At 40.2% G+C, this 13,546-nt stretch overlaps 1 protein-coding gene across 1 annotated transcript in view; it reads right to left on the bottom strand.

Moving 5' to 3' along the window:
* Positions 1–13,546, bottom strand: part of LOC145994410 (protein-glucosylgalactosylhydroxylysine glucosidase) — a 63,957-nt gene that overhangs the window by 31,346 nt on the left and 19,065 nt on the right. The window contains exons 9-12 of the mRNA XM_083130536.1: positions 12,460–12,622; positions 11,194–11,284; positions 9,464–9,551; positions 5,316–5,446 (exon numbers count right to left, since the gene is read on the bottom strand). Coding sequence (XP_082986662.1) covers positions 5,316–5,446; positions 9,464–9,551; positions 11,194–11,284; positions 12,460–12,622 — 473 coding nt within the window. The remainder of the gene's footprint in view (positions 1–5,315; positions 5,447–9,463; positions 9,552–11,193; positions 11,285–12,459; positions 12,623–13,546) is intronic.

Below are 13,546 nucleotides of genomic sequence, written 5' to 3'. Positions count from 1 at the left end.
TGACTGAAGTTAAAGATGCTATTAAAAGGCTAAAGAATAACAAAGCACCTGGCATTGATTTAATACCAGCTGAGTTAATTAAATATGGTGGAAATTCATTAATATGTCAAATTCATAAATTAATTTGTTTAATATGGAATAAAGAAGAAATCCCTCAACAGTGGAAAGAATCCATAATTGTTCCTGTGTTTAAAAAAGGTGATAAAATGAACTGCAATAATTACCGTGGAATTTCTCTACTCTCAACAACATACAAAATATTGTCTAACATTATTTTAACAAGACTAACCCCATATGCTAATGAAATTATAGGTGATTATCAATGTGGATTTAAACGTAACAGATCAACTACAGATCAAATTTTTCACATCAGACAGACACTTGAAAAAAAGTGGGAATATAATCAAAATGTCCATCAGCTATTCATTGATTTCAAAAAAGCATATGATTCGGTCAAAAGAGATAAATTATATAATATATTAGTAGAGTTTGGAATACCTAAGAAGCTTGTTAGTATGATAAAAATATGCACCAGTGAAACAGAAAGTAAAATTCGTGTGGGTAATAATATGTCTGACAAATTTACAATTCATGATGGGTTAAAACAAGGAGATGCATTATCTCCATTGCTCTTTAATTTTGCCTTAGAATATGCTGTAAGGAAGGTAAAAGAAACTAAAGAAGGACTAAAATTAAATGGTGTGACTCAGATGTTAGCATATGCAGATGATGTAGACTTACTGGGGGATGATGTGAATACAATTAAGAATAATGCTAAAATATTTTTCAAAACTGCTAAAGAGATAGGTTTGGAAGTTAACAAAGAGAAAACTAAATATATGCTTACAGGCCGAAACCAAGTGTTAGGTAATAATCAAAATCTAATTATTGATAACAACTCGTTTGAACCAGTTTCCAAATTCAAATACTTAGGAGTAATATTAACAAATGAAAATTATATTAAAGAGGAAATAAAAAGTAGGCTTAATTCAGGAAATGCATGTTACTTCTCTCTTCATAAACTTTTGTCTTCTCGTTTAATATCTAAGAAACTAAAAGTTAAAATATACAAAACAGTAATTTTGCCTGTAGTATTATATGGGAGTGAAACTTGGTCCCTTACATTGAAAGAGGAACATAAATTGAGAGTATTAGAAAATAAAATCCTTAGGAAAATCTTTGGACCTAAAAGGGATGAGGAGACAGGTGAGTGGAGAAGGTTACATAATTTAGAACTACATAATTTGTACTCATGTCCAGATATTATTAGAATAATTAAATCAAGAAGACTTAGGTGGGCAGGACATGTGGCACGAATGGGAGAGGAAAGAGGAGTTCACAGGATTCTTGTTGGGAAACCAGATGGTAAGAGACCTGTAGGAAGGCCAAGACGAAGATGGAGGGACAACGTTGAGATGGACCTAAAGGAAATCGGTAGGGATGGAAAAGAGTATATAGAACTTGCTCAAGATAGGAACAGATGGAAGGCCTGTGTTGCTGCAGCCATGAACCTTCGGGTTTAAGAAGGCTAGAGAGTTAGTTAGTTAGTTAGTTAGTTATTATTATTATTATTATTATTACAGAACATGGTATATATTGAGGCATAAATTATGAATTTTAATTCTTTAGGAACAAACTTAGAAATGCAGAACTTGAGGATATGAGTGAATGAAACACCCTCCCTTGCCCGGGAAAACAAATGCTACCACTACCTAAATAGAGGCGGCAAAATCTCCCTCGGACAAGCGAAATAGCGTTACGGTCCAGGTTAAGTTCGTGTGTAGGAACCGGTGACCAACAGTGCATAGTGATACGCCATATCGAATAAAAACAAAGACATATGTACTTTCAAATTACCACCTCTTTACCTGTAGCCGGGAAGCGGCTAGCTGCATACCTGAAAATCACGGGTAGCGACATGCATACGAAAATGATACAGCCCAAAATTAACATGAAAATAAAAAGTATATTCTATTCATAACCAACAAAAAATGGTTGCACTCTCACATTCTCTCTCAGATTCAATCCTCATGGGGTCATCGACACAAGAAATTATACATGACATGTACAGGTTTTATGACGACAAGCCCTAATTATTGCATTCTCAATTAATTTTATCTTACTATTTGTCTAATCAGGTCATTTGTGATTTTGCTCCAGTGCTACTTAAATCCTAGCCAGCCCTTACTTAAGTTCACCTTTTGTTTTTAAAAAAGAAACTAGTCGGCGCGGTGACAATACATTACTTGACCAGTATAAACAAAGGCGCCTCAACGGCAATTACATTCACGTGGGCGGACGTTTTCCTTTTACAAGACCTCACGTGGTTCCAAACATAACAAATAACCTCCGTTGAGTGACGCAAACATATACTCTCTAGCAGGCGGGACTTAAACACTTCGCCGCGACGAGCAATTCACATTACCAGGCAAATACTTTAACAAATAATCACATATGCGACCGGACATAGCTAGCAGCGACACAGCGCTCACACATAAAAATGAACAAACCTCAAGTAGAATATGCAATTAAGCGGGCGGCGCTTTACTCTAATAGTACGCACTTTAAAAAAAATACAAAGGAGCACAAACAACAATGAATTTAAGATCATAAAAAAAATATCACAAGGAATACGAAAAATTGACCTGAGACGAATAGATTACACATGACAAGCGCGACGGGAGTTCGATATAAAATTTCGAGTTGAGTGGGCGTTTTCAAAATGTCGACGAATTTCAAGGGCGTTCTCTAAATCAATCGGGCCGTCACGTGTTAAGGTTCACACAGATGAATACTTTACCATCTCTCAGCTTCCGGGGTGCATCCTGGCGTCTTTATGGGCGATTGAAAACACATAGTATCCACGCGAAAGGTTCCTTTGGTCGCGACGATGAAGATGCGAAAAGGATTCAAACACCTAGTTCCCCGGCTCCTCTTCCTCTCGGGATCGGTGGATCTCCGTGGTATGGCGCGATTCGGACGTCGCATCTGAGCGGTCGTTGTAGGCGTCGTCGGCGTCGTCGGGGCGTCAACATCTCTCTCTACGTCTCTCTGTCGCGGCTGGTAGGCGTCGTCGAGGCGTCAACGTGGCGGATGGTAGGCGTCGTCGGCGTCGTCGGGGCGTCAACGTGGCGGATGGTAGGCATCGTCGGCGTATCAATAGGGCGGCGTTCGACGTTCTCTCTCTCTCCATGGCGGTGGATAGGCATCGTCGGCGTAGCTATAGGGCGGCGTTCGACGTTCTCTCCCTCTCCATGGCGGTGGATAGGCATCGTCGGCGTAGCTTCTTCTGACATCAGGCGAATCGACGTAACGCCCTCATCTCTCTTCTCCCTCTAGCCCGCCATAGTTTCCGGTGTTCCTCGTTTCTCAAAAATTATAAATGGCGTAAGGTAATCACGGAAACGGTTTCGCTTCAACTTCCCCCAGCGGTTGAGGTAGGCGCACTCGTGTAGACTTACTGCCTATCACACACACTGGTGTTCGCACAACACAACAAAGTCCACTGTACACGAAAAGTAGCACGAAGGTGCTCTCGTTCCAAGAATCGCGGCAAAACTGTATATGGAGAGGTAGCACGGAGCTGCTCTCCCTACAAGGATCGCGGTAAGACTGTGTGTCGAAAAACCATGTCCTTCGTTTTATTTAGATTTTGAAAAACGACGCTATGCGCACGTTGGAGTGACGCTTCCGAAGGGGTCAGTCCACTTTGCTCTATTGTCTCCAAACTAGGACGTACCGTGTCCGAAGTTGACTTGCGCGGATTAAGCTTCCGCCTGGCTGTCGCCCATAGCTCAATAGCAATCGCTGTCCACAAACTGATCAATTAGAACCGATTTGATCTGGCGTCCGTAATTGTCGCTTGATCGTGACGAAACTCCACACATCCGTCCTTGCACACATGCCGCTGCGCTGGTATAAGTTTCACATGAATCGGACCGTTGGAAACCGAGATATTTAAATGTTTGTCATTACGGTCGAATTTCCTAAGCTTTAGACGCATAGCGTGACCCTTCAGGTGCTCACCCTTAACACAAGCGAATGTCTCGTTCCTCCCGTCGGCTTGGCAAAAATCAAATATGTAATCTTACAAATTAAAACACTTAACACTTTGAATCAACACGTCTTTTTACCGCTACATACATGAATAATAAAGATAATAATAATAATGACGGTAAATCTGACTGTCACAACCATGATGTAGAAAATAAGAAATAAATACCCCCTATTCCGTCGTTCCTCAACCTATGGGGCGCGACCCACTGCTAGTCCCGATGGCGTATTTACAAACCTTATACTGCTGCAGAACCTCCATCGATACCTGGCTTCTGATTGGCTGTCATTCCTAAAGTTAATGCGTTTAACGCTAGAGGGCAGGGTTCAGATTTATATGGTAGATTTCAGTTATCCATCCCAACACGATAAAAAACTCCTTTAAACGCAGGTTGATATATTACGACCCAATTGTATATTTAATATGTCATGTCCATGGTTGATTATGCAGAAATGGCATTTTAGTGGTATGAAATTTATTCTATAAAGCAGTAATCGCTTTCAGCGCTTTCAGAGATATTCAACATTATTATATTTCGATGGCATCGTATTAATTTTTATCACCAGAGAATGATTGAATAGTATCTTCTTACTGTCTCTCCATATATTTCTTCACAAAATTTCGACAATTTGATAACAAACGTTATTACTAGTGATGGACACGGAACACAAACACTTCCGGTGCGCACAGCCAATAAGAAAGCGTTATATCCGTCTGGTTCTGCAGCACTCGAGGGTTTGTAAACGCGCGTCCCGATGGGGTGTCGTTGGGTCGCGAAATCGGGCTCGAAAATTTGTTAACTGTGTCTTAAAAACCTGTTACATTTAAATTACTAAGATATATTGTTTTAACAATTTAAATTCAACCGTATTGTTCGTAGTCTAAACTCTACATTTCTGTTATTCGCACTCTACCATCGCCCATGAGTCACATCAGTTCGGTGAGTAAAAAAAAATGTTGTTTTCAATTTCGGCATATGTGTTTAGTTAGATGTTAGACTAGAGTAAATTAGTCTTGCAAGTTACATATTTACTTTTCTAGAATGAAGTATGTGTAATTTGTTTTAGCAAGCGTAAAAGAAGGCTTCTTAAAGTACTCGATGTTAGCATAAACATTATAAACTGGATGCACACCCCTACAAGTATTTCTGCCGGCGCCCATGCTTACCGGTCCCGTGCATCCTTCAAGGTGCGTCCCGGACTGAAAAAAAGTTGAGACCCACTGCCCTATTCAATTCCCAACACCGCTTGGTGTCACTTACCCGCTGGGTACCCGTCATACTCCGGGTGATATTTCAACTCTGAATCGAAGGGTAGCTTCAACTTCCACGCGATGTCCGCCCACTCGTCGGTCGTTCCGTTCATCCCATCCTGGCACAGGCAGGAAGCGTACCTTGAAACCATTAAAGCATTCAGATACAGGCTTACACATCACAACAAAACTTAATGCATTAGCATTAAATCCAGCAATTGCTACAGATAGTCCCTTACATATTATAAATCCCAGGAGTTGGTAATTGAAATAATTCAAAAACGATTTTTAAGATATTTGTATTACAAAAAGTATAATGTACCATCATATTATAATAACTTATCACACAATGACCTACTTAAGGAGTTTAATTATGAAAGTCTTATTAATAGAAGGGAAATAACACAACAAATATTTCTGTAGAAAACAATGACTGGCATCATAGATAACCCTACTTTTCTCCAAAAGATATGTTTCAATGCAAAGAAATGTGGCTTAAGGCTGTCTATGATATTCCAAAACCAGAAAGATACAAGAATTCACCATTATTTAGAATTCCTTTGCGTACAAAATATCTGTATTGCAATCTAATCTTGATTTTAGTATCTCGATCAATGAGTACAAAATAATATTAAGACAAGTGTTTACAACATAAATTATCAGATTTAGTGTTATACTTAGCAATATATCACTGCATATAAATAAAAATGACATCGGTTTTTTTTGTCTTGTTTTGTTATGTTTTGGGTGAAGCGCTTCTAAATTGCTAATTGGGTGTTATATTATTCTATAGTATAGTTTAGTAATTTATATTACATTATATTTGTGTATGTGTTCTACCTGTGTTATGTCTCACTGTACTATCTTGTGTGTTTCTTTTGTTTTTCTATTGGCAACCTTCTGTAAAAGGAGATAATTTCTCTGTTGAAGGAAATAAATAAATACACTAAAGAACATACATTAAGAATTTCTGAACGCCGATTCAAATCAAAAGTCTCTATTCTTAGTCGAGGTTAAATAAATTCTGATCTACCACCAAACCCCAGAAAAGGAGAACATATTACATGATTTGATTTGCTTTAATTTACTTCGCCCTTTGTGCCACTTTTGGCTAATTTCGGAAGATGGAGTGATGATATGATGAAAATTGATGAACGGACACTCGCAAACAGCCATGCCCAGGCCAGGATGATTCGAACCCGGGACCCCTGGCGTCGTAGCGCGATGTGCTAACCACTCCGCCACGGGGGCCGGCGCATATTACATGATTATACAAGGAAATTATAAGACATGAAAGAGTGAAATGACAGAAATAAAGAACTTGTACATAAAAAACTACTACTACACAAAGAAATGACAAAAGGAAACAGATAAATTATGCACAGTGCGTGTGTGAAAATAAATTACAGAACTAACAATAATAACTGTGTTATTACTTAGTTTCAGTCCAGTTTCAATTAATATATTTTCTAATAATTCAGCAGAAGTTTCAGTTTTAATCGAATGTGGATTTACTTTGCTTCTGATCATCAATCAGTGAAACACATACTGTCTTACGAAAGTGTGTGTACTTCTGTAGTTCTACTTAGTTCGGGAGTGCATTCCAGGAGCCACGTACAAGTAACTAAACGAAGATTGCCAAGCAGAGGTTCTGCAGCGAAGTACGAGGGACGCTCAAAAAGTATTGCCCCACATTTTTTTTCTCATTAGAGGTTCAAGATATCGAAGTGTCCTGTTCCTCAGTCCGACTGTCATGCTTCCTTAGTTTGTGTTCAGAGTTTCACGTTCGACCGATAGGCGGTAGCAGTGTAGCGGTGAATAAAGATGGCGGGTCTGTGTGACACTCGTTACAAACAGAGAGAGGTAATTGAATTCTTGGTGGGCGAGAACGAAAGTGTGGTGAATATTCACAAACGGTTGTGTGCTGTCTATGGAACATCTGCAGTGGACAGGAGTACCGTTGCGCGGTGGATGAAGAGGATTAAGTCCGCAGAAGGTGGTGAAGTTGAACTGCGTGATCGTCCCCGTGTTGGGCGTCCCTCCACTTCACGTGACGGAACGTGCCGATGCATTTATTCGTGAGGATCGCCGCATCACTAGCCGCCAATTGGCAGAAGCACTGTCAGTGAGCAATGGGAGTCCAATTGACATTTGTAACTAAGCTGTAAGAAAGAGCCCATATCATTGTAGTCACGCTCAATCTCAACTGCATAAAGCAGGATTTACTGTATACAGAGTGCCAGTGGAAGTAAGCTGTTGTCCCAGTCCATTCTTCTAGGAAATTATTTTTACGAATTCAAACCAGAACTTCGATGTTTTCAATTTTATTTTTAACAATGCCAGAATAGAGAATTATAATAGACACCTAGTTAATATATCCCTATCCTTTTGTATCAAATTCAAATAAATTTATATCCTACAATTTAGTTGATTAATAATTGGAGGACAATACGTGAGTAGTGCACGCGGCCATACGAACGAGAATTATAGATTATGTTCCTGGATACTGAAACTAATAATAATCTAATTATCAATTGAAAATAACAAACCTAATATTGAACAAATAAATAAATATCTAACTAAATAATTATAAGGAACCCCAATCTACTTACATCACCCATCGGATAGCCACACTCACCATTCACGTGTACAGTAAGAGTCACTCCACTCTTTCCCCCTTAACGAATGCCTTCCGACTGAGCAGGCTTGATTCTCCCTCATGGCTCTGAGCATGCTAGCCAATCAAAATGAAGCAAGACGTCATACAATGATACCAACTCACTTTGTGGTGGTTATACATTCCACGAACTGGGTTATTCCAAGGTGTGTGCAAGAAGGTGCAATGCAAATATGGTTGAATAAAGAGCCCGCAAGCTTGTACAGGGATGGCATACACGCCCTTGTTCCAAGGTGGCGTAAGGCCCTAGCAGTGGTGGGAGATTATGTTGAAAAATAACATGTATAGAGGACACATACAACAATATTCTGTAGCAATATCATTGACGTCAATTAAATATTAGCTGAGAAAAAAAATGTGGGCATTACTTTTTGAGCGTCCCTTGTATATTTGGCTTAGTGGAATTGCTGATGGAGTATGAGCGCGTTTGGCTCCTGGCTTTAAGCTCGATAATCAGAGAGTCTGGGATGTTTTTACTTATAACTTTGGGCTCGGAAGTTAAGGAAAAGTCCTTTTTTTCCCTAGTGTCCAAAGACGAGACCGAACATAATATATGTTCATTTTGGGTCATTGTAGGCCAGAAAAAGGTGGGTTTTATTTGTCCTTTTTTAGCCTTTTTTTAAGGTCTTAACGGCTTTTTTTTGCAACTTCACCTTGTTTCGACTATGTTTTTACTGCCCATTCTCAATTCGAATCATCATCAGTTCATCACCTCTTAAACATCCTTTCTGTAGTAAATAAATAAAGAAATATATATATATATATATATATTTGAACCATCCCTGAAACGAGATAAAAACATTTTCGGACGACTGAAGCAGGTACGGTACAAGGTCCTTTAACCGTAACTTGTCTGGAAGGTGTAAGTGCCAACTTTCTCTTGTTTTGAAGCTTTCAGCACGGTGTATACGACCAGACAGCACGCGCCTGCAAAGATCTCAAGTCAGATAAGGAGGTGCTGCGCATATTCATTAAATATGTAATTAGAACTGAAGTTATTAATTAATTTGGATCACATTTATATGTCCTTTTTTCCCGTTTTTAGGTCTTTTTATAGGCTGAACCGAGTGGTAGCAGCGGCTGATGTTGAAAATGTTAGCCCAGGGTAGTCTAGGGGGTTAGCTGCGAAATGCTCTTATAGTTTAACATAGTGGCAATGAAACATCTGAAAGGGAGGGGAGGTATGCTTTGTGAAACTTTTGCTAACTTAGGGGAAACTGCGTTGTAGACAAGCTGACGTCGCAACTCCTCCGAAAAGTTTTACCGATCTTCATAGACTTGTAAAGACGTCCGGGATGTGGTGCTGATCCCGTCACCTGCACCATGGCCGAAATCGAGAATGTGCGAGACCCTACCTCCACATCCCCGTATGTGCTTTCGTGGCACAGAAAAGTGCACGGGCGAGAGCTGCTTCACCTTTCACCTGCTATCTTCTAATGTTATTAGGGCTAATTGTTGAAGAATTGCTGGTGAATACTTACTGTGAAAGATAGAGCGAATAGCCAGCAACGAGATTAGTGAAAGCTGAGTTGTTGACCCTGTTGTGATCCTCATCCGGTGGCATCACATCTGGAAATGTCAGAAATGTGTTACAAATATGACTGTAATAATCTTAAGTGCAATTATGTCTCCTCGGCAAAACTCAAATGATACACAAATTTCGTGTCGCTTGCTACGTAAACTAAAACCATAACAAGAACAGGGGCGCCGACTTATCAAAATTATTGGGGGGGCTCTGATCACTGAAATAAATTAACGAATGACTCACTCCCTCCCTTTTTTAAAGTTTTGGCCTCAGTGTTCGGAATCTCGTAAAAGCCCATGAATTCCTCAAAAATATCAAATTTTTCATTCACAGTTCGAATGCAGAATGTCAATTGTTCACATTCTCGACTTTTAATATCGGCTACCACGGAGTGCAAAACAGATCTCCCTAATATATCAACGGTCTCGTTCTGAATGTCATGTGAGAGCCATTTGTAGCCCGAACGTCCCATCCACTCTCCTAGTTCATGCACATCGTCTTTTGAAACTCTTTAGTAAAAATGTTTGTTAACAATACTCATAATTACTTGTATATACTTGCAAGGGAGGTTATCTAAGTGTCCCCCTCCGATTTCCATGAAACTTGGCAGGTGTATAGAGGGGCCCAAAGGAAAAAATACTGTTTTTGTTTCAGCTCAAAAACGCTTTTAGAGGGCAAAATCCCCCTCAAATGTCAAGATGAGGAGAAATTGAAGTGGGGATCTGACCCCGAAACCACGTATATCTGACATAGGAAGAACACGCACATATAATTGGAACACACACAGCACAGAACTGTATGATTGTCGGTACCAAACGCAGTGCAATTGTAAAGAGATGCTGAATTCATAGACACCGTTGTTCCCGGATAGGCATGGGCATAACAATAGACGGACCAGAGCAGGGTAACTGAGCGTGGTTAGCCGAAACAAAAAAACACGTATTTCTTCCTTTGGGCTCCTCTATACACCTGCCAAGTTTCATAGAAATCGGAGGGGGACACAGGGGTCAGATCCCCCACTTCAATTTGTCCTCATCTTGAGATTTGAGGGGGGGTTTGACCCCTAAAGCTGTTTTTTAGCCGAAACAAAAAAACACCAATTTCTTCCTTTGGGTCCCTCTATACACCTGCTAAGTTTTATTGGAATCGGAGGGGGACACAGGGGTCAGATCCCCACTTCAATTTGTCCTCATCTTGACATTTGAGGGGGGGGGTTTGTTCCCAAACCCGTTTTTTAGCCGAAACAAAAGAAACACATATTTCTTCCTTTGGGCCCCCTTATACACGTGCCACGTTATGGAAATCGGACGGGGACACTTAGATAACCTCCCTCATGTGTTTTGCTGTCTCTGGTCATGGTCCGCACCCAAAGCTGATGGTTTAGCGGTTTCAGCCCCCCAAAGTTGATGGTCTAGAACATTTCAAATGTGTATTTAAAGTTAAGTTCATGTGGCACAATTCAGAGTAAACTTTACAAGAGAAGCAAAGTAATACATTAGATCCTCTTAAGCAAATTATTTGGGGGGCTCTGCCCCCTCATCGTTAACATTGGGGGGCTCGAGCCCCCCCAAGCCCCATGGAGTCGGCGCCTATGAACAAGAATTAAAGCAACATTACTCATATATTATAGTAATATAATATTTTTCGTGATTAAAAATTGTATAGAGTATCTGAAAATAAACTTACCGTTAATCTCGTACACATCCTCAGCTGCGTTATATAATGCTCTTGATACCCAGAACTGCGACATCTTGTGGACAAAATCGCAACCATTATACTGGAAGCACAAATACAGATGTTTTATTACCATAGGTGCATTCAGATGGATCGCCTATTCTTTAGGTTAAGGCGTTAAGGATATATTTAATCTTAGGACAAAGGGCATTAAATCGAGACGAGATGAAGATACGAGGCCTATGATGAAATACTCGAGATTCTAGGTGTACTTCGAGATTTTGGCGACCTGCTGTGTTTGACGGTAAAAAATGTAAGTAAAAAAAAAACTCAGGCCCGAACAGGACTCGAACCCGAGTTTCGTCCCCAACAACTTTTTTTTTTATATGAAAATGAAAACCCATAAGCATCAGTTTTCCTTTCTCATATCAATTTGGCTTAATTCCCTACTTTTTGATTCAATACAGACAAACAAAAACATCAATGCTTTAACCAGGACTCGAGCCCGGGACCTTGACCCCATACCAATGCTCCACCAATACCGTCGACTGAGCTACCAATCCGCCCGTAATTTCATCACATAACAAAATGGTATGTTTGTTATTTCAGGATTTATTTTAACCTAAATTTAATCTTTGAAACTTTCAAACAAACCAAGCGGATATTTATTTGATTGTTTATAATGTCTTATAATAATTGCTTGGTTTAAATTGCAAATGTGTTTCCTCAGTAGCACTTGTGAATCTGTCCAGCATGGATTCATACATTCAATATAATATGACGTTTTCGTGTTACAATTCGCGACGTTGAAGCAAGGGTAACATACCAAAAAGCATTATTAAAAGAAGTTTTTACCTTAGTGCCATCTATTGGCTATGAGTGAAAGTTTATTTGGTTACACGCCTTAAAGCTTACTGGTACAATGTAGTGTTCGGAAAGTTGCTTTTGAAAAGTAACCAAGTTAAAATTACAGTTACTTGGTTCAATAAGTAACTGAGTTACAGCACCGGTTTGTAGTAAAATCGCAGGTCTGTCGCAGGTTCGATTCCCACCACCGGCAAAAGAAATTTCGCCTGAAGACGAGAGAAGAGGTGCTCTCTCGAAAGTAGTGTTAGAGTAAGCTCTAGACAATGGATAATGTCAAATTAACATTGCATGCTAAAATCAGATTAGTTGCTTAATTGGAAGCAACTTGTAATAAACCGTCCACAAACAATTATTTTTATGTAGCGCTTGGCGTCGAACGAGTGCCTGAGTGGCCCCTCCCTCTGGTCTCACCTGATAGTCGGAGCTCTTGTTGCTCAGCCAGTCGTAGTCCCTCGTGACGCTGATGTACTGGCGGGCGGCGTAGGCTATGCACCCGGTCACGTGGATCTCGTACGTCCCCGTGGCGCTGGAAGGAGACGTCTCGTATCCTGTGAATGCTCCTTCCCACGGGAACCTGCCGAATATATGATGACGAACCTGTGAAGTATATTCTTTACAGATGGATTAGACAAAGAAGCTCAGAAGAACACCCCTCGCCTGGTCCCACGCCACTGGACTTTTTACATAGCAATACATTAAAAAAAAACTAGATGAGTCGATGAATTGAAGGCAACGATTAAGATTATTCTCGATGTTCGCGATTCCATTGCTTCTACAGCTCTTCTTCTCCAATCTTACGGCGAGCGCCTTGTATGCTGGCGTGGGGAGCGGGATAGCGACCAATCCAGCGCGATAAGAAACACAGCAGCCTGTAAAACGAGGTGCGAGTCATAATTCTCGGCGCCACCGCTGTTGTCTGCTTGATCTGCGGCATATTCCCCGCTCCTCACTTCCCTTGCCAGCATGTAGGTCGCTCGCCGCAAGACTAGACAAGACCTGCAGTTCCCAGCGAACGGTCATCTGTTTGAAAACAGGTGTTGGCAAGGAAAACTTATTCATGTCTGTAGATTGTTAAATTTTGAAAATTAATTGCATCTTAATAAATACTGACATTACAATAATTCAAGGTGTGTATACATTTTATTGAGACATCCTGTATATTGATGAAGGAAGTGAATGAACACAAAAGCCATTTTCTCCCAACTACCCACAACAAGCACTTAATGTTTTCAGTAATTAGGCTCATAAATATTGCGGTGTATTTAAGGTATTGTTATCAAGATTGAACCCCAATATACAGAGTGTCCCAAAATAGCGTTTACACTCTTTGAATGTTAATACCAGTGAAACTATTAAAGATAACTTGACTGGGCGTTTGCATTTGAAACTACAGTATCCACTTTGAGTGTGTGTGTGTTTGAGCGTGTGTAGGCATTCTGTTGTTATTCCCATCACAACTCCCACCAGGCGGTAGGCATTTGCGTACCCATGAGCAATG

The sequence above is a fragment of the Lepisma saccharinum genome, chromosome 10 (genome assembly GCF_977018435.1).
Source record: "Lepisma saccharinum chromosome 10, izLepSacc3.1, whole genome shotgun sequence".
Classification (NCBI taxonomy): domain Eukaryota; kingdom Metazoa; phylum Arthropoda; class Insecta; order Zygentoma; family Lepismatidae; genus Lepisma; species Lepisma saccharinum.
This window is presented reverse-complemented; position numbering and strand designations above follow the sequence as displayed.